Source organism: Scardinius erythrophthalmus, assembly GCF_964197995.2.
Source record: "Scardinius erythrophthalmus genome assembly, chromosome: 3".
NCBI classification, from domain to species: Eukaryota; Metazoa; Chordata; class Actinopteri; order Cypriniformes; family Leuciscidae; genus Scardinius; species Scardinius erythrophthalmus.
Genome location: NC_138223.1, coordinates 55306800 through 55329397, shown reverse-complemented (window position 1 = coordinate 55329397; position 22598 = coordinate 55306800). Strand labels below are relative to the sequence as shown.

The following is a 22598-nucleotide window of genomic DNA, read 5'->3' as shown; positions in this document are numbered from 1 at the left end:
AGATTAATGGATCTTTCAGTGGAGAGTTCATGTCCATCTTTGATCTTCTCTTTAATGTACTGTGTGGTTCTTCTGATGCTCTCTGAGCTGTTCTCTGTGTGTGTCAGTAGATCCTGTAAGAGTCTCTGATTGGACTCCAGTGAGACGCCCAGCAGGAACAGATCCAGCTGTCCGTTCTCACTCTCAAGGGCTTTATTGACTATTTCGCTATGCAGATTATGCACTACATCAAAAAACTGCAATGTGTCAACATTTTTGATAACATAATGGTAAAACAAATAGAAAGCAGCGAGAAACTCCTGGACGCTCAGATGAATGAAGCTGTAGACTTTCCTCTGATGAATCACAGATTCCTCCTTAAAGATCTCAGTGCAAATCCCAGAATACACTGAGGCGTCAGTGACATCTATGCCACTCTCTCTCAGGTCCTCCTCATAGAACATCACATTGCCCTTCATCAGCTGTTTGAAAGCCACTTCAGCAAGTTTCACAATCACTTCTCTGTTGGACTGCAGAAGTTTCTCTGGATCTTTCTCTTCATACTTCTGATTCCTCATGTTGATCTGAATCAGCAGGAAGTGGATGTACATTCCCTCCCCCTACCCCCTGACTCGAGGTTGCCAGATAAGCTGCAGGATTCAGCAGAAACGTAGGCTGCTTCAATGGTCATACAGGTCAACTTGCAGCATGTGTAACTTAGTCCACGATATACTGTACGTGAAGAACGAATGACGAATCATTTTTTCTGAGGTAAAGTTAGGCTTCTGTCTCAATTACATTTCAAATTGCCATAATGGGCTTGCTAATGTTGTTTTCCTCAGCGTCTCAGCATAATGACAGAGAAACGGGCTCCTATAATGCATTGCTAATGTTAGCATACGTTAATGTGAGCTAATGTTACGTTACTTTGCACGAACATGCATAACTTTGTTCGACTGTCATGAATATATGAAATGTGCATTGACATCAAGTACAAGTTAGCCAAGCATAGATGAATCCATAGATGAGTCTCCATCTTTCAAAAGCATCTCCAATACAAATTCTGGTTTTATTTCGGACTTTGTCACGACGAATTTCTGAATTATAACGAGGTCTTTTTGATTTAGTAACGTTAGACATTTTTATCTGACTAGAGTTAGGGTAGGTTAGAGCAAAGCTGGCAACCCGGATCCCGAAACACTACTGACTTCGTGATTGGTAGATAGGTGGAGGGAGGCGCATCAGGCCAAAACACAAAATGACAGCATCAACATCAGTTGAGGGCTGCAAGTCCACTTTTTAAATGACAATATCCTAGCCATACTGCTGTTGTCAGTGATATAAGTATTTGAAATGAACATGATTTCTTAATGTCTAGTGAGACATCAGGGCCATTTTATGATTAATTGAAATAGATTTCTTACATACAGCTCCTTTAAGTAGGCTAATGTAAGTTTGAAGATATTTCTCTACCAGGACATTTTAATGCATAAAGGCATTATTGTAGCCTACGTACATTTTGAACAAAATCAATGAACCAGTGATTGTCAATGTTGCCTCTATTGTAAAAAAAAACGCCAGAAAATGAGACGCACAATGTGTGTCATGTCATCATGACGCGATTTAACAAGAAAAAACTGTTTGTGTTGTGGTAAAGTTGGCACAGTACAAAGTCAGTGCTGAATAGGCTACTGTACTTCTACTGCATCCTAGACATTACTCTGACTCTCTATCCATTAGGCCATGACTGCTAAACTTTATAGATGTAACATGACAGACAGTGAATGTGATTAACGCATGTGCAAACTGCAAATAAAACCAGTAACCCCGTGTTACATTGTGCAACTGTTACATTAGAAACATTTTCACCTGTTACTCTCACTGCTGCAACCTAATGAAGACTGCTAACCTGTAATTGATCATTTGTTTTCACTCAAATAAAACATGTTAGCGCAAGAAAGTAAATTGTTTAGGTTGCCAGACCAAATGTTTAGGTAGCTACAAAACAAAATCTAACATGATTTTCTCCAATATTAGGAAAAAAAAAAACGTTTATGCTTACATGCTTTAAAATATAAAGACTTTGCAAAAATAATATTATTAATAATAATAATAATAATAATAATAATAATAATTGTGTTAAACAGAGTGATCCGAGATTATTTTACAACAAAACACAGAATACATAATTTCCCTGTGGCAGGGAGCTTATTTAAGTTATGCTAATAGCAATCATTTTAGCCATAGCAATAAGTGGTGAATTTTTAAAATTGTTTTTACAATTTCTGACAGTTTGTGACAATCCAGCAGAATGAAACTGAGTTACCCTCTTTTGATAAAACATTTGCATTTAATAAATAAAATATAAAACATCTCAATTACCTCAAATGGATTAACATAATCTCTCCTGTCTAGCATAGAGTGTAAGAAGCATTATTCTGTGAGTTTATCATTACTGTGTGTGCTTTCACTAAATATTCTGAAGGCTTCAGTAATTTATTCATCTTAGTGTAACCAGTGGATCACGACACCAAGCGTGACTGATGTTGCTGGAGTTCACAAAACCAGTTAGATGTGTAGATATTGAGTAACATTGGACACTCAAACACAGGGCAACAGGCTTTCGTTCATCTGGATCTTTATTTTCACTTCTGATAAACACACATGAATTGTTTTTAAATGTCCTGTCTCTCCCACGCAATCATGGTGCAAAGGAGTCCAAAAAGGCAAAAAACAAATGAAGCGAAAGAGATTGCTTTATACAAGAAAATTGTATAAAACAGAAAACATACTTGATATAAACACACAAACAAGCATCCTCTATGGGTGAAACTCCCTTACATGTTCTGTCTTGGGTAAATGTACTTATCACCATTCGATAAATAATAAAAAATAAAATAAAAAAAAACTAATACAAAAAATAATAACACACTTAATTGAAATAACATTACAAACATAATTTAAGATGGATATATAAAACTTGAGTACTCAAATGAACTCTCCCATGAAATGGAAAACCCTCACAAATAGACAGCTATACCAGGCAGATATGACCAAGTTTGTGTTCGTCCTACTTAATATATTTAACAGTATAATTTTTATATTGTTACATTAGCAATATGACAGAAATTGCTAATGCACTTGTGGAAGTTGCCTTGTTGTGGTAATGGTGACTTTATATCTTACAATGCGACTTTAAATCTTGGAATTGCAACTATTTCTCATAACTGTAACTTTATATCTCACACTGCAAATTTATATTACAATATTACGACTATAGCTCACAATTGCAGCTCTATTTCTTACAATTGTGACAATTTACAATTGCATGAAATCATAATTACCTGTTAGTTGTTTTGCACTGAGGTGGAAATGTGTCTCTGTGGTTTCTCGCAGGAGGTTGTTAAATCTGACACAGAGACACCGAAGATTCGGGATAAACGCCAAATCCAGCATAGAGAGGTTCAGTGAATGTGGTGTTGAATGTGTATATGTGTGTGAGTGTGTGTGTGTCAGAGACGCTGTAGAAGGAAAGAGTGCCGGCAGACACGTCCAGATAGACACCAACTCTATTAGAGCGGGCTGAAGGGCCAGATACTTCAGTGCTTTCATTATTGAACCAGACTGTGTAATTCATATCAGAACAGTACATACTCCAGGACTTATCATTCAGTCCAAACCAACAGTCAGTTCCACGTTTCCTGTCGATTCCTTTATATGACACTGCTACATGACCCGAGCCACTCCATTTAACCTCCCAGTAACAGCGTCCAGTCAGACTCTCTTGGCACAGAACATGCTCCTGGAGCTCAAATCTGTCTCGATGATATGGATACGGCTGTTTCTCTTTCACACATGTTGCCTTTCTGTTGTCCTCAGACAGGATGAGTTGAGTGTGTGCTGTGTTTATATCCAGTGTGAGATCACAGGCATCTGAACACAACAAGAGAGATCAGCACATCTTTGACATTGTTAAATATGCACAGGTGTGTGTGTGTGTTTGCATGTGTGTGTACTCGGTAAACCCTACGTTATGAGGACCAAATGTCTCCACAGTGTTGATAATAACTGTAATTTTTGACATTTTTTGGTCCCCATGAGGAAAACAGCTTATCATTTTAGGGGTAAGGTTAGTGTAAAGGATAGAATATATAAAGTTCTATCATAAACTCTAGATGGCACAGGCTGATAGGTCTTTAACTCAATCTGCTTGTAATCACATCATTCTCTGTAGGGCACAGCTGATTGGTCCCTGCTGTATCAGTAGCCAATGAGCTCGCTGCTCAACCTTCAAATACTTGGTTAGCATTTGCTGTAGCTTTCAGAAAACCTCCACCTTCCCCACCTCCACCTGTGTAGATCTGCTATGGTTTATTTCATGTATGCTGTATTGTACAGCACCAGCTTGTCTACTTGCTCACAGCAGTGTGGCAGATCTATTCCGCTAAGGCCAAACATATTAACATTGTCATATCCATTACCATACCAAAAACTCAGAAATACAGTAGTTACAGTATGAACATAACTACACCTATGTAATTTCCTCATAATGATAGGAATACTACTGTGTAGGGCTGGGCATTGACACAAATTTCAAGATTTTATTTCAATTCACAAGCTTGCAATTTGATTATTTCAATTCGATATAATTCGATTCTAAATCAATTAATTCAATCAATTAATCATACATTAAATAGCTACTGAAGAACAGGATAAGTAGAAATACAATGAATATACATTATAGTGCATATATTAGGTTCATATTTCTAGCTGACTTGCTAGTTTTTGGACATTGAATCGCTTTTCTGTGGTAAATGTAACATTACGTGACACTGTATACAAGCTGTTTTTTTGCCATCTTACCATAGTTGAAATACTGACTGAACGATTACACGGATTGCGGTAAGTTGTTGCACTATATCTTTCAATATATCTTCTGATGTTTATTCATGTTTATTATATGCTTTAACTAGAAGTAATGGGGAAGAGATGATCATTTCACGTGCGCTTCGCCTGAACTGAAGGTGCTATTGTCACGGGGTGACAAATAAGCCCGGGACTATCCCCACTAGAGAAACGCCCCTGTTGAGATCTGGGAAGTGAAACACCGTCCCAAAGCTGGGTGAGTGCCTGTCGCTATGGTAACTTAGTGGCGGATTGACAGCAGGTGTGGGTAATTTGCGCTGAGCGTTTGAATGGGGCCACGCTAGCTCATGAGAGTATAAAAAGTCAGAGGAAGAGAAAGTTGGCGTTGTTCCTCTCCTGCTTGTGGTGCTTTTGTTCCCGTGTGGATGTGACTGGCTCCTGTTGAGAAGCGTTCTCTGAGGTGTGTCGTTGAGGGCTCGTTACGAGAAAAAAAAAAAGGAATGTCGTGTGTATGAGGAATTGAAGACGGAGAGAGAGAGAGGGAAAGAGGGAAGTACATCGTCTGGATGAAAGAGCGAAGATAAGTAATCGATTATTGAATCTCCTACCACATGTTTGATACTGAGATAGATGTGGGTTGAAGTGCTTGGAGTGTACCGTATGAATATCACTGAGTGAATTAAACTGATTCTCTGCCATTCTTATCTCCTCTTCTCGTTCGGATGGTGAAGTGAATCCAGTTTATGCCTATGACGAAGTGTTTAAAATCTCCTTCCTCCCACTGCCGATCCTTCGCTTTTTAGACCGAGACCCAGGGTGAGTGCTGGCCTTAAGTACACTTAAAGGGATAGTTCACTTTGAAATTAATTTTTGGTATGTTTTAGCTTACCTCAAAGGCATCCAAGATGTAGGTGTCTTTTTTTCCGGAGTAGTTTCAATTTTGATATTTTTAAGTCAAACCGTTCTTGTCTGTCAGTCATATAATGCAGGTCTATGGTCATGGTCTCAAAACAACATGCACAAAGTCCAAATTAAACAATTCCCCATCGTCCAAATTAAACAATTCCCCATCGTAAGTACACATTGATGTCTTAAGACACGAAACGAGCGGTTTGTGTGAGAAAACGAACAGTATTTATATAGTTTTCGTCCTCTTGTAAACACACACACCCAAATGATCAGAGGACGCGGGTGCTTCGGTCTGCGCAAGCGCCGGAAAGCGACGGAAAAGGTCAGAGGGCGCGGGCGCTTCGATCTGCGCAAGCGCCGGAAAGCGCGCGTGTAAGTCACTCATTGTTTACACAGAACAGATTGTAGGTAAGACGGCTAATCGAAATGGTTCTAATTTGCGCTTATCCAGGATGTTTAAACCGACGTTTAAAAACGTCAGGATGTTTAAAAAAAGAAAACAATTACGTATGCTCGCGAGATTACACGAGATTATACGAGATAATTTCCGGCGCTTGCGCAGATCGAACCGCCCGCGCCCTCTGACCTTTTCCGGCGCTTGCGCAGACCGAAGCACCCGCGTCCTCTGATCATTTGGGTGTGTGTGTTTACAAGAGGACGAAAACTATATAAATACTGTTCGTTTTCTCACACAAACCGCTCGTTTCGTGTCTTAAGACATCAATGTGTACTTACGATGGGGAATTGTTTAATTTGGACGATGGGGAATTGTTTAATTTGGACTTTGTCCATGTTGTTTTGAGACCATGACCATAGACCTGCATTATATGACTGACAGACAAGAACGGTTTGACTTAAAAATATCAAAATTGAAACTACTCCGGAAAAAAAGACACCTACATCTTGGATGCCTTTGAGGTAAGCTAAAACATACCAAAAATTAATTTCAAAGTGAACTATCCCTTTAATGAGTGGATTTGCAGTGTTTGAATTGACGTTCCTTCTCTTACCTCGCGTTGTATATTGGAGTGAAATCCCTGTGAGTGTGTGGAAGTCTGCTTTTAACTGCCGTGCGCTCGCCCCAGAGGCAGGCTGGTATATTGTCCATCTTCAGAGCTTGGAGAGATCGAGTACGCCCAACTGAGGAAAGGTTTGGGAAGGACAGCTGGTGTGAAGTTCCTGTCTTCTCCACGACACATGTGAGAACATTATATTGCTGTGTGAAGTTATGATTCTGTCTGCCCTAGAGAAAGCCCAGCCCAGTCTTTGACTGTGAGTTCGCTGCAGCCCGAAGCCCACCTGTATGGTGTGAAGTTCCTGTCTTCTCCACGACACATGTGAGAACATTATATTGCTGCATGAAGTTGCGATTCTGTCTGCCCTAGAGAAAGCCCAGCCCAGTCTGTGACTGTGAGTTCGCTGCAGCCCCGAAGCCCACCTGTATGGTGTGAAGTTCCTGTCTTCTCCACGATACATGTGAGAACATTATATTGCTGTGTGAAGTGTTGACTCTGTCTGCCCTAGAGAAAGCCCAGCCCAGTCTGTGACCGTGAGTTCGCTGCAGCCCTGAAATCCACCTGTGTGAGAAAGCCCAGTTCGTGACTGTGAGTTCGCTGCAGCCCCGAAGCCCACCTGGATGGTGCGAAGTTCCCGTCTTCCCCACTCGCCGGAGAACTCACCTGTTTCACCATCTCCCATTGTAAATTTCATACCAGCGTGGAAGAAGGGGCTCGACCGATCTACTTACCGTAAGATACCTACCTGCATACTATTGACTGCTGCGAACTGTCTCCCAGTTGAAAGAGGAGAGGAAGCTGTGGCCATCCACTCACCGGAGAACTCACCTGCTCATCACCTCCCCTTTGTGAACTTGATACTAGCGTGGAAGGAGCTTGGTCGATCTACTTACCGTAAGATACCTGCCTGTATGTTGTTGACTGCTGTGAACTGTCCTTCACTTGGAAAGAGGAGAGGAAGCTGTGGCCATCCACTCACCGGAGAACTCACCCGTCCATCACCTTCCATTGCGCACCTGATACCAGCTGGGAGAAGGGGACTCTGTTGACCTGTAAACCGTGAGATACTTACCTGTCCAGTACTCCTTATTGGGAATCGCCGTCTGAGGGGAAGACTGTGTCTGCTTGCCATCTTGGACTCCTTCCTGGACGAGGGAGAGAAGAAGACTTTTAGATTAGGATTACCAATTGTTTTATTCTTAATAAAATTTGTTACTCTTTATTCTTCGACTCTGGTCTCATCTCTGGCACGCTCCTCAAAGTGTTCTGGGTCTAGGGGTGGGCATAGTCTGGTTCGGCCCATCCCGACCTGTGACACTATGTGATCTGACGCACCACATTAAAGAGTGGCAAAACAGTATTTATTGATTTGAATTTTGTAATAAAAATTACAGAATTTGAAAGCAGAGATGTTGTATCATTGAAGAAGTTACACAGCAAAAAGCTTATTGCAATTTATTAGATGGGACGTGTGCTACAATGTTTTGTTCATTCATCAACTGAAAACAGCTGAAGCCCTATTCGGACAGGGCTAGTTTTCTAAACAGCATTTGAGTAATTGCCAGCAACCATATCACCCTGTAGCCAAAGACTGGTTGCCCACTGAAGCTAAGCAGGGCTGAGCCTGGTTAGTACCTGGATGGGAGACCTCCTGAGAAAAACCAGGTTGCTGCTGGAAGAGGTGTTAGTGAGGCCAGTAGGGGGCGCTCACCCTGTGGTCTGTTTGGGTCCTAACACCCCAGTGTAGTGACGGGGACACTATACAGTCAAAGAGCACCGTCCTTCGGATGAGACGTAAAACCGAGGTCCTGACTCTCTGTGGTCATTAAAAATCCCATGGCATTTCTCGTAAAGAGTAGGGGTGTAACCCCGGTGTCCTGGCCACATTCCACCCATTGGCCCTTACCAATCATGGGCTCCTAATAATCCCCTTACATTGAATTGGCTCTATCACTCTCTCTCCTCTCTCCACCTATAGCTGGTGTGTGGTGAGCGCATTGGCGCCGTTGTACTGTGGCTGCCGTCGCATCATCCAAGTGGATGCTGCACACTGGTGGTGGTTGAGGAGAGATCCCTTGATATGATTGTAAAGCGCTTTGGGTGTACAGTAGTACATATGAAAGCGCTATATAAATGCCTCATTCTATTCATTCTAACAATTCTTATCACTCGATGTCTGTGATTTCATGTACTGATTTAGATGGGACTAACATCTATGTGTATATCATTGTGTACATAGCTGGGACTGTGTGTTTTCTAGATGTAGCCGTTACAAAGGTCATGTCCTGTGCGTGCATCGTATATGTCTTTTAAATTATTAATTGTTTATATGATTTTATTTTATTATTAAAAAATAAAAAAAACATTTAAGTAAACTTAATGAGTTTATAGCACTGGCTGTTTAAATTAATAATTGAGCAGAGAAATCTAGACAAGTATCTTGCTCTTACTTAACACTGGTATTAAATGGGCAGTCTAAAACACTAGGTCATTTGCACTGGAATTCACAATTTCACGTCTGTGAAACAAATTTCACTAACAACCCTATTAAAACTATTCCTGTTCAAATAGAGCTATTGACTGAGAGATTATTGGGATTTAAGAATTGTTAAGCTGTTCTTCAAAATGACAATCGATTTAAATTGAGGAATTTATATTTTTTACCCAGCCCGTCCAGTGTGTGTGTGTATGTGTGTGTGTGTGTGTGTGTGTGTGTGTGTGTGTGTGTGTAGGACCTACATTTTGACAGTCCTGGTGCGATCCTGAAATATCCACCATGGTCCAAACTATACAGAGACAAAAACATACACAAAACAAACACACAAACAAAAATTACATGATATGTGGGAAAATTCATAAAATTAATTATTAATAGAGTTTTGTGGCTTTTAATATGAGTTTACATATGAGCTTATTTATATCATTTACTCTCCCTCATGTCATTCCAAACCCATCAGACCCATCAAATAATTTCAACACACAAATTAAGATATTGTTAATTAAACCTGAGAGATTGCTGTCCCTAAAAGTAATACAAATGAATCAAGCGGTTTAATCCAAATTGTCACATCCTCCAGCTGGAGTGAATAAGAGCTCTTCCAGAGGACACTCGTTTTGTCTCTGTGTCACTATTAAGGACTACATTTCCCACGATCCTTTGCCTGGACTCATTATGGCTTCATTCAGTACACCTGTGTATAGTTACCTTGTTTGCACTGGCTTATGGTGTCTTCCTGTGCATTCTTTGTGTAGTTATGCTAGAATGTTGCCACTGTGTAGTGATGGGAAACCAAAGCTTTCTGAAGCATCTGAGGCTTTCATCAAATTGTGCCGAAAAAAGTTCATTACTTGAAGCTTTTAACACAATGCGCATTAGTGACATCTGGTGGTCAGACTTGTCTTCTCCAACATATCTAACTTATCATTGCAGAGCAGAAAAAGCATGTGACCAAACAAAGCTTAGGAAGTCCTTGACATACAAGTGTGGGATCAATACAGTTCTATCTAATCTCATAGAAATGCATGAGACCACAACTCGTGTCATGTGTAGCCTGGCCAATGGATTCACATATTGATCAATAATATAAAATATACAAGTAGGCTATGTGATCATAATTATATTAATTAATTATAATATTTTAATTAATTAATTATTAATAGTTTGGGTGTTCTGTTTAAAAAAAAAAAATTTTTCAAACCAGCTGTTCCGACCTTTCGACACTGCATGACGTTCGAAGCTTCAAACGTCATCAATCACGTGGTATTGTCATTTCGATATAAGCATCGGTACAGTGTGTGATACAATAGTGCTTTGAAAACTGCGATTCGATTATGATTCAGAGGGTAACGATTATCGATTATTAACGTTTTTTTTTTTTACTTACTTGGTACTTTTAAAGCAAAGTATTTATGATGACCCATAACGAACTTAGTTCCATCTTCCTATATTAATTTTATTAATAAAACAAATGGAAGTGATTTGAACATTGCAAAGACAGGAAAATAAATGTGTGCCTGTACTAGCAGTAACATACATTAGAGTTATGACTTGAAATGTTTGCTGTATACCAGTTGCATACCATGAGCAACGCCAGTGAAGCGCCGCCGACGGATCCACAATTCTTTTCGGCAATGCTTGACGTCACCCATTCAAAGTCAATGGGAAGCGTTGACGCTGACGCACACTCCGGGGACGCTTCACATACACACTCCGGGGACATCAGGTTTATTTTACAAAACTTAAAATTGAGTATAATAGGTCCCCTTTAAGCTGTACTGGGTTTAAGAGCTACAGTAATTTTAGCATTAAATGCTATGTGAATTCCCTTTTGATGAAAAATGTATTAGTCCTAATATTAGGAGCAACATGTCCCTAATTTTTAAGAGTTGCTTAGGAGCAACAATTAGCTGTAAGATATTTTTTTGTGAATACAGCCCCTTATTTTGCATCTGTGTCACGTGAACCACTGCAGCACACTGGTGTGTGCTGCAGACCCAAAGACAGGTTACACAGAGTGAATCATATGTGCAGGTCAGCACAGACAACAAAACATTGCAATCAAACTGCAAAAAAGACCACAACAAAAGTTTTAAATAAGTACTGCAAATTGTTATAGCAAGGTGTTATGTAACCCAGGTGTTTTTGCCTTATTCTCCTTATTTGCGGCTCCCCTCTGTGTTCGCGTTGTTGCGAGACTCCGTGAAGTATCGCGAGACTTGACAGAGTGTTGCGTCACTTTCCTTTAAATACGGCCGCGCTGTTGTTTGGTGTGTGTGTGCGGGAGTCGGTGTGTTGAGCTGCTGCAGGTAGGCGTTTAGCCCTGTAAAACATTTTACTGTTATGCTAAATTGTTGGTTTAACTATTATGGCTTTTTAGATTGCCTCTACCTTTCAATTGACTGCTGTTGAGTGACTTAATGATATGGGAGCTGGTGAGTTGTCATTGTTTGTTATACGGTGCTAATAGTGTGTTGTAAGTGTATTTGGATCTGTTAGCCGGTGCTGGCGCTGGCTGTACTTTAATCATACTGAGTCTGACTATATGTATATGTTGTGCCTATTTAAAAGAGCAATGCATTAATAATTAACCTCAATCTTAATATTGTTGTTGAATTTTGTTGTCAACTACTCTTTGATTCTGAAATGTATTTTGAAGCTATTATTGATATTGTCTATTTATAAGAGTACTCTTGCTGATTGTTAAGTTATTTATATTGCTAAATGCAGTATTTATATTGAATCATGCACATGATGAAACGAATGAACTGAGGTTAAGATTGATAATATGATGACTTTATGATATTATGATTATGGTGATATAGTTGTGATGCTTGGAACCAGAGTGATGTATTAATTGGTCCTGTTTTGTACAGGCCAGGTTCTGTGCATTGATGGCGAGCCACTAGGCCCAAAACTGATGATTCGGAGTGCATGCATCTACCGATGTGGTAGGAGGCGCTGCAGCTGCTAAGTTGATACACCTGCGCACACACCCTCAGACACATTTTCACACATCTACATATTGGTACTGAGCTTATGAATTGTTCCATCATGGACTCCTTGGACTCTGCCTGTCTCGAGGGCTGTGTGTTGTGAACTGCTCCCGCTTCAAGCACTGTTAATGATTTAGAGAATTTTGAATTCTGAGATTGCTGTATGTTCATTAATAACTTTGAACTGAATATTTCCTATGTGCACATGTAAGTATTATAAATGCTTGTTGTCCTATATGTAATACAATTCACAATTGCACTGCAGCCTTGACTCTGTGTATCATTGAATTTCACCTTTTCCTCCTTGAGCCAAACTAAGATCTTCTGATATTGGTCCACTATTTTTATCTATAATTGCAGCACATATATATGCTACAGTTTCCCTTTAACACTAGGCTCTTTCGAATCCTAGTAGGAATTAAAAAATATATGGGTTGTAATAATTTGTTTTTTTTTAAAGCTAATTTAGTATTAAAGTAACAGTTATCTATGCTTACACCCTCAAAATGTTATATAAAAACTGTTCACTGTTTTCTCTTATGAGATTTGAGGATTCTGCTGTATTACATCAGAAAAAGCCAGTTAAAAATGATGACCATAAAAATATTATTTCTTAACAAAAGATCCCTCTTATGTGACCATTAATTACATTTAGTCACACATAAGTCGTAACATCTAAACATACTTGAGAAACTGCAGAGAGCAGTTTGGATCCTTCCGTTTGTCGTTGAGCTGCTGGACTCCTGATTCTCCTGGGTGATTGTAGCTCAGGTCCAGCTCTCTCAGGTGTGAGGGGTTTGAACTCAGAGCTGAAGACAAATAACCACAGCCTTCCTCTGTCACCATACAGCCTGATAACCTACAGACACACACAGTCAGACCATTAACAAACACACATCAACATAATGACCGGCTGACTGCAGATTATCCCCTTATATGCTCTAACACACCTCAGTATCTCCAGCTGACAGTTTGGACTCTTCAGTCCATCAGAGAGCAGCTTCAAACCTGAATCCTGCAGGTCATTGTTACTCAGATCCAGCTCTCTGAGGGCGGAGGATTGTAGAGCTGATGATATAATTTCAAAGGAGTGACCAGTGAGATTACAGCCAGCAAGACTGAAAAAGATTCAAACAAATTCAAACAAAATGAAATTCTTAACCTCATTTTTCAACTGTATTTCCATTATATGATTATTTATTTGTAAAATACATTGAAATGAAATGATTAAGACACAATTTAAGACATTAGGACAAAATTACACACTCACATGGCTTTTTTGCAGTTGATCACAGCTGGTATCAGTCTTCTTCTCCCCTCATCTGATGTGTTGTATTTCTTGAGGTCCAGCTCATCCAGCACCTCCTCTGTCATCTGAAGCATGTAGGCGATTGTTGAGCAGTGAGCAGGAGAGAGTTTCTTCTCTAAGTGTTTGTCTGATTTCACAAACTCCTGAATCTCTCTGGACAGAGTCTGATCTTTGACTTCCAGCAGACAGAGGAACAGATTGATGGATCTTTCAGCGGAGAGTCCATGTCCACCTTTGATCTTCTCTTTAATGTACTGTGTGGTTCTCCTGATGCTCTCTGAGCTGTTCTCTGTGTGTGTCAGTAGATCCTGTAAGAGTCTCTGATTGGACTCCAGTGAGACGCCCAGCAGGAACCGCAGGAAAAGATCCAGCTGTCCATTCTCACTCTCAAGGGCTTTATTGACTATTTCCCTATGCAGATTATGCACTACATCAAAAAACTGCAATGTGTCAACATGTTTCATTACATAATGGTAAAACAAATAGAAAGCAGCAAGAAACTCCTGAACGCTCAGATGAATGAAGCTGTAGACTTTCCTCTGATGAATCACAGATTCCTCCTTAAAGATCTCAGTGCAAATCCCATAATGCACTAAGGCGTCAGTGACATATATGCCGCTCTCTCTCAGGTCCTCCTCATAGAACATCACATTGCCCTTCATCAACTGTTTGAAAGCCACTTCAGCAAGTTTCACAATCACTTCTCTGTTGGACTTCAGGAGTTTCTCTGGATCTTTCTCTTCACACTTCTGATTCCTCATGTTGATCTGAATCAGCAGGAAGTGGATGTACATTTCAGTCAGAGTTTGAGGGATTTGTGCACTCAGATCTTCTTCCAGGAGTTTTTGAAGCACAGTGGACGAGATCCAGCAGAAGACGGGTATGTGGCACATAATGTGGAGGCTTCTTGCTCTTCTGATGTGTGAGATGATTCTGCTGGCTTGATGCTCGTCACTGATTCTCTTCCTGAAATATTTCTCCTTCTGAGGCTCATTGAACCCCTGAATCTCAGTCAGACGGTGGATGTATTTGGAGGGGATCTGATTGGCTGCTGCTGGTCTGGAGGTGATCCAGATGAGAGCAGAGGGAAGCAGCTCTCCTTTAATGAGGTTTAACATCAACTCACCCACTGATGAAGTCTCAGTCACATCAGAAACTTCCTGAGTGTCTGAAAACATCAGTTTGATTCTGCTTTCATCCAGACCATCAAAGATGAACACAACTTTACATGCCTCATAAATCTTTGAGTCCAGATCTTGAAGTTCAGGATGAAAGTCCAGCAGAAGTTTGTGAAGACTGTACTGATGATCTTGGATCAAGTTCAGGTATCGAAATGGAAGCACAAACATGAAATCTACATCCTGATTGGCTTTTCCCTCGGCCCAGTCCAGAATAAACTTCTGCACAGACACGGTTTTCCCGATTCCAGCAATGCCTTTAGTAAGAACAGTCTTGATTTGGTCTTTCTCCTCACGTCCTGGTCCAGGCGAGGCTTTAAAGATGTCATTGCAGTCAATTGGAGTGTGTTGTGAGTGTTGTGTTCTGGCTGTTTTCTCCATCTGTAAAACCTCATGTTCTTTATTCACCCCTTCTGTTTCTCCCTCTATGATGTAGAGCTGTGTGTAGATACTTTTCAGGAGGGTTTCATTACCCTGTAATTTCATTCCCTCAAATAATTTCTCATACTTGTTCTTCATGCTGGTTTTGTGCTCGTCTATGACTCTCTGCAGGTCTCCAGTCTCCAGTATGTGTGTCTGCAGGACTTCTTCAGTTTTGACCTGCATAGCATGGGTCTGATATTGGGATGTAGAAGACGGCACAGATCTGATCACAACATACAAAAGACACAACATTTATGAGTTAAAAAGTTTTAGCACACAGTTTTAAAGATTGATACACAGTAAATTCCCCGGTGTTAAATTAACACTGATCGGTGTTCATATGGGAACCACCAGCAGGGTGTTAAAAGTAACACTGAAGCAGTGTTGAGTTAATTAGATAATTAAGTGTTTAATTGAGTGATGATTGTTCGATTATTGAGGACACCTGATGATAACAAGCAGAATCACTGAATAAAAGAGAAACAAAATACTACAACTGACTTTCAGACACAGCCTTAGATGAAATCAACTGAAAAGACATGAAATCTATCTTATTACAAACCAGTTTGACCTTATTTCTGTTATTCATCTACAGGTGTTTTTGAGAATTAACAGAGTTTTAGATGTTAGATGTACAACACAAAATAATAGAGACAAAAGACTGGATAGATGCTTAGAAGATGACAATAAACATCAGTTGCATTTTAGAGTCAAATCAAAATAAAGTAATTTGACATGGTCTTGAAAAACATTTAACTAAATACAGAGTTTTGGACTTGTCATCTTCAGATTTTAAACATAAAATGTTTAGACATGTGGCTTTAGCTGTACTGCATTTCTAGATTGCTACAGTGCCAACTTCAATTTTATTTTCATGAGGATGTTTCATAAAAATTAATTTCTAATAACTTTACAAAACTTTGAAGCTATTTATAACAATTTTTTTTCATTATGACTATAATTAATTCTACATTTACAATAAACTGCCAGGTGTCAGCTTTCAAATGAGATCATACTTGTGCTTTTAGTACAAAGGGTTCATGAACTGTATCTGTTTCAGTTTGGGTATGTCATTTCTGGGGATTTTTCAAAAGTGGGGTTGCAGCTTAACAGGTTAAAGATAGGGCTTATTCACCTTCTTTCCCACATTTAGATAGGTGGGCAAATGCATTTTTGTCTCAGTGCATGCGTTGTTTTAGGGTCGGCGCTAGCTTAGCTTAGCACAATGAATGGAATCCTTTGTTGCCAGCTAGCATGTCCTGAGTAAAAGTGATCAAAAAAAAAAAAAAAAAACTTAATTACTTCTTGTGGCCTGCGTGTTCACAACGAGTACAAATAGCGATGCAGATTAACACTAGACAATTTCCTAGGCAGATATCGACTTGGGACTATATTAGGGGGAAGCACAGGCGAAGCACTGCTGCTTAGGCGAAGCACTGCTACTTGGGCGCAGAGATACCACGCAACACATGAAATGTGAATATGTGGTATAATATGTGAATGTGAATACAGGTATAATATGAGTCGATCTACATGTGTCATGTTTAAAATAATCACTTACTCTGTGGACAGTTGTCCATTTGGTCTATTCGGTGTGTGGATTTTTTTTCCAGTTCACTTTATCAAACCGGGAACAAAAATAGAGTAAAAGTTACTGCAGGATGGATTAACGCCGTGAAATCCTCGGTAGCTGTGACACAAGTACGGGCACGCTCATCTTGATCTGACGCGCTGAGCCTGGTCATCGATGGCAGAAACGTGTCCCACTCTCCACAGCACAGACACTATTTCAATCGGGATAGATTTCAGCTGCGCGTGTGTAGAAAAGAACTCGAGCGTGTGTTCAAATCTGCGCGCGCGTGTAGAACCTGTCAGGACTCGCGGCTGTTATTTCTGCTTGCAACTTGTTAATTTGTGCGCACAATCATATTTTTTGTGCTCCAGTTTGGGATTTGAGAGTTCTGCATGTTTACATTTCACGTGCAAGCTTTGTCATATTGCTCACACTGTTGCAATGACTGTCTAAGTCACCCTCTTCGTCTCTCACAAAATTAGCCATGTTCATTGCCATTCATGTACTGTAGGAAAAATAGCCAGCTACTATTCACGCCGGTATGTTGACAGAAGTCGTGGGATTTCATGTGTTGCGTGATATCTCTGCGCCCAAGTAGCAGTGCTTCGCCTAAGCAGGAGTGCTTTGCCTGTACTTCCCCCTAATATATTCCCAAATCAATATCTGCCTAGAAAATCATCTAGTGTTAATCTGCATCGCTATTTGTACTCGGTGTGAATACGCAGGCCACAAGAAGTAATTAGGTGTTTTTTTTTTTGTTTGTTTTTTTGATCACTTTTACTCAGGCCATGCTAGGTGGCAACAAAGGATTCCATTCATTGTGCTAAGCTAAGCTAGCACCGACCCTGTCAAACTAAAACAACGCAAGCACTGAGACAAAAATGCTTTTGCCCACCTATCTAAATGTGGGAAAGAAGGTGAATAAGCCCTATTTAAAAAAACGGTGGAGTGTTCCTTTAAACATTCTGCGAGGTGGGTCCTGAGGACTGGAGTTAAGAAACGCTACATTAAGGCATTCCACTTAAGGCAATAAGGCAAAGCCTTCTGTGAAGCTGTTTTAAAACAATTTGCATTGTGAAAATAACTATATTCAGCCTTTTCAAATTTTGGACCCATCTACTGTTTGTCTATGAATCTGTTGTCCCAACATGTAGTACTGGGTAGCTTGAATGCATGGTAAATTGTTTTGAAAGCATTTATCAAATACATTCATGGGTATTGTACTGTACCTGAGGTCAGAGGTGAAAGTAATGGGGTTGCGCATGGACTGATCACTCTTCATTGACACACAGCTGGGTCCTGCACCACACTCTTCCTTCTCCTTACTGTCCTCCTCTCTCTCCTCACAGTGATGCATTTTGGAGTTGTGTTTCCCTTCTCTTTCTCTTGATTTAAGGCCTTAATCTGTTAATTATCTTCAAAAGGACAATAAAAACAAATTTACAAATATTGGCAACAATCAAGTTTCATCTCTCAGATTCATGTATTAAAACAGTAATTTTTAAGCTCCATTGCTCTACAAAATATGTAACACTCAGTCGTACACTTCTAGTTTCTGAGTTCAAACACCTCCTGCTTGCAGATGGCAAACTAATATCTTATTATTACACTAAACACTTTGTGCTTGCATCATATTTTGTCCTGCACTGGCATTTCAGTGTGTTTCTCAATCAGAAGGCTATATTCTAGTAAAGCCGTCTCAGTTTGAAGGCAGCTTTCATTTTGCATCCATCATTCAGCCTGTTTTGAAGGATGCATCAGTGAAGATGAATCATCTTCATGTCCTCCAATCACCCACAATCCTTTCATTTTCATTTCATTTCATTCAGTTCATTTTACAAAAAAGAATTAGCAGAAAATTAGTCACAGTTCATTATGACAAAAAATATATATTTGAATTTATATTTTATATATTTATATTTATATAAATATATATTTCATAATGAAGACAATTAATTTTTTTTTTTTGTCATAATGAAGACAAAAAAAATCACATTTACGTCACATTACCAAGAAAAATCATAATATAAAATGTTTAGGCCTATATGTTATAGCTTTTAGTCTCAGGCGGAGGTGTTGGAAATGACCAGTGTTCTCTTGTGGCTCATGCACATTGCAAACAGAAGACTGCTTCGTCTCAGTCTTAACGCTGTTGCAGAGTCTGTAGTGAAATTAGGATGCAAACAAGCATTTGAATGCAGGTTAGGGCCGTCAGGTAAAGTGGGCTATTTAAGCTTGATTGGACTGTGCTCAATGGTCTTAAAGCCTGGGTATACTTCATTTTTGCGATCTGCTCCACACCTCAAAGGAGAACGCAGTAGATTCAGGTACAATTAACGACCATTAACCTAAATTATACTCAAATTCAATAAACAAATGTACATCCACTGGTTATTTTATAGTTGACATGACATATATAATCAACTTTTATTAGAAAACAGAAATGAGTGTGCAGACAGGAAATTCAAGTAACGGAAAGAAAGAGCAGAGAGGAAGTCAAGGCATTAGGCCTACATTTAATCTGTGGAGTGAAGAAAGGACGTGAGGAGCAAAATTTAGATGCAGAGCATAAAGCTTTAAAATATGGACACAATTCAAGTTAATTTTAAGTGTTTAGTGAAAGCTTATACAGAAAAACATTGTACAATGTTCCTCATTCAATATTTGTTAGCCTTGTTGTTGCATGTGTTATAGTCACATTTGTAATGTTTCATCAAGATTTCATGAATCATTAATTAATCAAGATTGCATCAAATTGAATGTCAACACAACATGTTCTACCAGTTGTTTTAAATTTTGCGCGTGCATTGAGTGAACTGATTCATTTTATTCATAGCCTAGGCTATATCACTGCACAATAAATTTGAATAAAATAAACGTGGGGAAAGAAGTGCGTGAGACATGACATTACAATGCAAATGATAATGTAGGCGGCTAAATTAGATGAAAAACACGTAAGCACATATTTTAATATTTAACATTTCAACAGACATGTATCACTAATGACAAATTATATTAACTTAATTTATAATACATTTGTATTTGTAACACATGGATGTAGCCTATTAGTCTACATATTACATGAACGTATGGTAATTTATATTTTGGGTTGTTAAATATGTTTTTTTGATAATATGTGTTAATATTCTGTATGTTCTTAATTTAAAAACAGGATTATTTTTGATAAATCAGGGACGGCCCACCAGTAGCGCGGGAAGGGGGGTGCTGCGGGGGCTGCAGCCCCCTCGTCAGAGCATCAGCACCCCCCAAGTGGGGGGCTGTGAGTGTGAACTAACATAATATTGCACTTTAAAAACGTGAAATAAAAATAAATAAATGGACAGCATTAACTAACTCTCTTATGGCTAATGAAGTGAGTGTTCAAGCTACGGAGAAAATGAAATAAAGTTTTAATTTGTCATGCTTTGTTACGTTCAGAGCACGTGAGCGGAGAGAGCATCTTTTCGTTTTGAATATTTTCGTTTAAAAGTAGACTTTTCAAGCTTTCTATAATAGATAGCCTATATTTCTAAAATCTGTGATGCACAAGTTTCGGCGCTCTCCAGTTCACGTGCAATGCAAGTGAGCGTGTCGGCGCCTTATTACATTGTCTGCTATAGCCTATATTTTTCTACATTTTGTCTTTCTACAAAACAAAACTCAATGAAGTGGTAAAAATCATGTCTTACCCACTCCATGTCCCCAGATATATTGCACATCTCATGACATATCTTTATCTTTCTCATGCTGCATATGCTCACTTTCATAATCAACATTGATTAAATAAAAAAATAACATTAGCCTTTAATATTAAAACCTAAATAAATATGAAACTAAATGTTTTCTTTAATGGCTACAACACATATACAGTACAGAGAAATTTCATGTCTTGTCGTTGGCCACAACATAATGACGTCACATATTTTCCAACCCAGCCCCCCCTAACCCCCCCCCCCCCCCCCCCTCAATGAAACAGCTTCCAGCGCGCCTGCGGCCCACTTTATATGCTACCTAGTAAGTTTAAGTTAACAAAAGTAATAATACAATAAAATTAATATTTAGTTATCTAAACTACACGTTTAACAAAAAGTGCATTTTACATTTTCTCAATAAAACCAACATCTTCATATTTATGAGAAAATAATAATTAACTATTCTAGGGCGTATTATAACCCATGCCTCTGGCACGCTCAACCACACTCTGAAAAGAGATGTGTTAAAAAAACAACAAACAGCATATGGTATTTTGACACATGTTGGTGTAGATTTTTAATACACAATGTGTGTTAAAATGTAACTCTGAATAGAATAGCACTGGGTGGAGGGCAGTTTGTATTTATGAAAAAAATTATAGGTAGCCTATATTTTATATGGAATCCCATAAAAAGCTCTAAAATAAATAAAACAATACATTAATAATAAATAAATAAATAAATAAATAAATAAATAAATAATATAAAATCTTAAAGATTAACAGGTGTTTTGTCTTTTTCAATGTTCTGATAAACATTCAAACATCTGATCTAATTTTCTCTCACCATAACAAATGTATTTTATTAAAATACAGTTAAAGCAGCCAGAGAAAAACTAAAAGAAGAGTAAAGGGTCAAGAGCTCAAATAAAGGAGCCATTAATGACGACTTCAAATAAAAGTGACTTCAAATAAAACATTCAATGAAACATCAAACCTCTTTTAACTGTAAATAAGAGCTTGTCTATGTAGATTCATGATGTCTAAAACATCCAAATGTTCAAACAAACTCTTTATTAATCATCACTGGACTCCATAAAAACAAGTTAACAATACGTTTCAGTTTCATCTAAACACTCAGTTGTAAAAACACAGGAAGTAACTGTGGAAAATACACACCGAGTCGCATGTAATATCTGACACAAGTTGTGTAACTATACCACATTATTGTGTAAAAGGTTTCAACACACTTCTGTGTAAGAGGAATGACACATTAGTTGTGTTAAAGGTAACGCAAAATGTGTAGTCCTTAAAACAGAGATGTGTTAAGAAACGACACAGGTTGTGTGTTAAATTTGACACAACATGTGCTTGTCCCTCCCTGAGCACACACACTACATGTGTTAAAATCTACAAAACGTGTCATTTTTAACGTCTCTTTTTACAGGTTGTTTTGTTTTCAACACATCATTTTAGAAAAGCACGCCAACACTATCAATGTTTTCATTTCTAGTATTTGCACATTCAATATCGTCCAGTTTGAAATCCTCTGTAAGGAAATGGAGAAACCTACAGTAAATGACAGCGTATTTCTATTGTAGCCTACATTATAACATAAAGAATAACTTTTGAACTCACCACAGCATTTACTGGAGTTAAATAGCCAACACTGGAGGTGTTTTGTTTTATATTTCCAGACTGGCATCTCTTCCGTTTCACTTTTGTTTTCTGGTCAGATAAGGTGACCTGAGGTGTGTTCATTCGCCCGTCAGTGTTCTGAGAAGTGAACTACACTGGATAGGCTACTCCGCCATCTTGAGTGAGATTCCAGTCCGTACTCGTACGTGTTCAGTGCGAACTCGGAGGGCACTGCAAAAGACATAGGGTACAAGGCATAGACATAATAAATACGGACGCCCTGGCCACTTTGGAGCGTTGCTGCGATACGTCAATTTGCTGAGGGCAAGACTGCGCTGTAAACCAATGCAAGTAAACGGGTGAGCCTCGTTTTTTCTGGATAAAAACAATAATAACGTTTACATAATCAACCGATTTCATTGGTTTTACGTGGTGTACTAAAAGTTCCATCTCTAGTTATTCAAAATCTCGATATTTAGACTTTATATATATATATATACACACATATATTAATATTAATAAG

The 22598-nt window shown here is 38.9% G+C and overlaps 1 protein-coding gene across 1 annotated transcript; it reads right to left on the bottom strand.

Annotated features, from left to right (window-relative positions):
• Positions 1 to 2603: 2603 nt before the first annotated feature.
• LOC308687469 (NLR family CARD domain-containing protein 3-like) lies at positions 2604 to 22317 on the bottom strand. Its single transcript, XM_081360040.1, has 7 exons — positions 22076 to 22317; positions 17976 to 18161; positions 13534 to 15396; positions 13214 to 13381; positions 12949 to 13122; positions 9510 to 9556; positions 2604 to 3912 (listed from the first exon to the last, which is right to left on the bottom strand). The coding sequence occupies exons 2-7, from the start codon at positions 18101 to 18103 to the stop codon at positions 3383 to 3385; spliced, it is 2910 nt and encodes a 969-aa protein (XP_081216166.1). The 5' UTR covers positions 18104 to 18161; positions 22076 to 22317; the 3' UTR covers positions 2604 to 3382.
• Between the last annotated feature and the right edge of the window lie 281 nt (positions 22318 to 22598).

Bases quoted from the DNA above. Each gene is read 5' to 3' on its own strand.
- LOC308687469 (XM_081360040.1), bottom strand. From the start codon at position 18,103: ATGCATCACTGTGAGGAGAGAGAGGAGGACAGTAAGGAGAAGGAAGAG. The intron at 9,557-12,948 runs GTATGTTTAGAT...GTCTCTGTATAG, and splicing joins TGCTCTCTGCAGTTTCTCAA to TTTGGACCATGGTGGATATT. The intron at 3,913-9,509 runs GTAGGTCCTACA...TGTTGTGTTCAG, and splicing joins CGCACCAGGACTGTCAAAAT to ATGCCTGTGATCTCACACTG.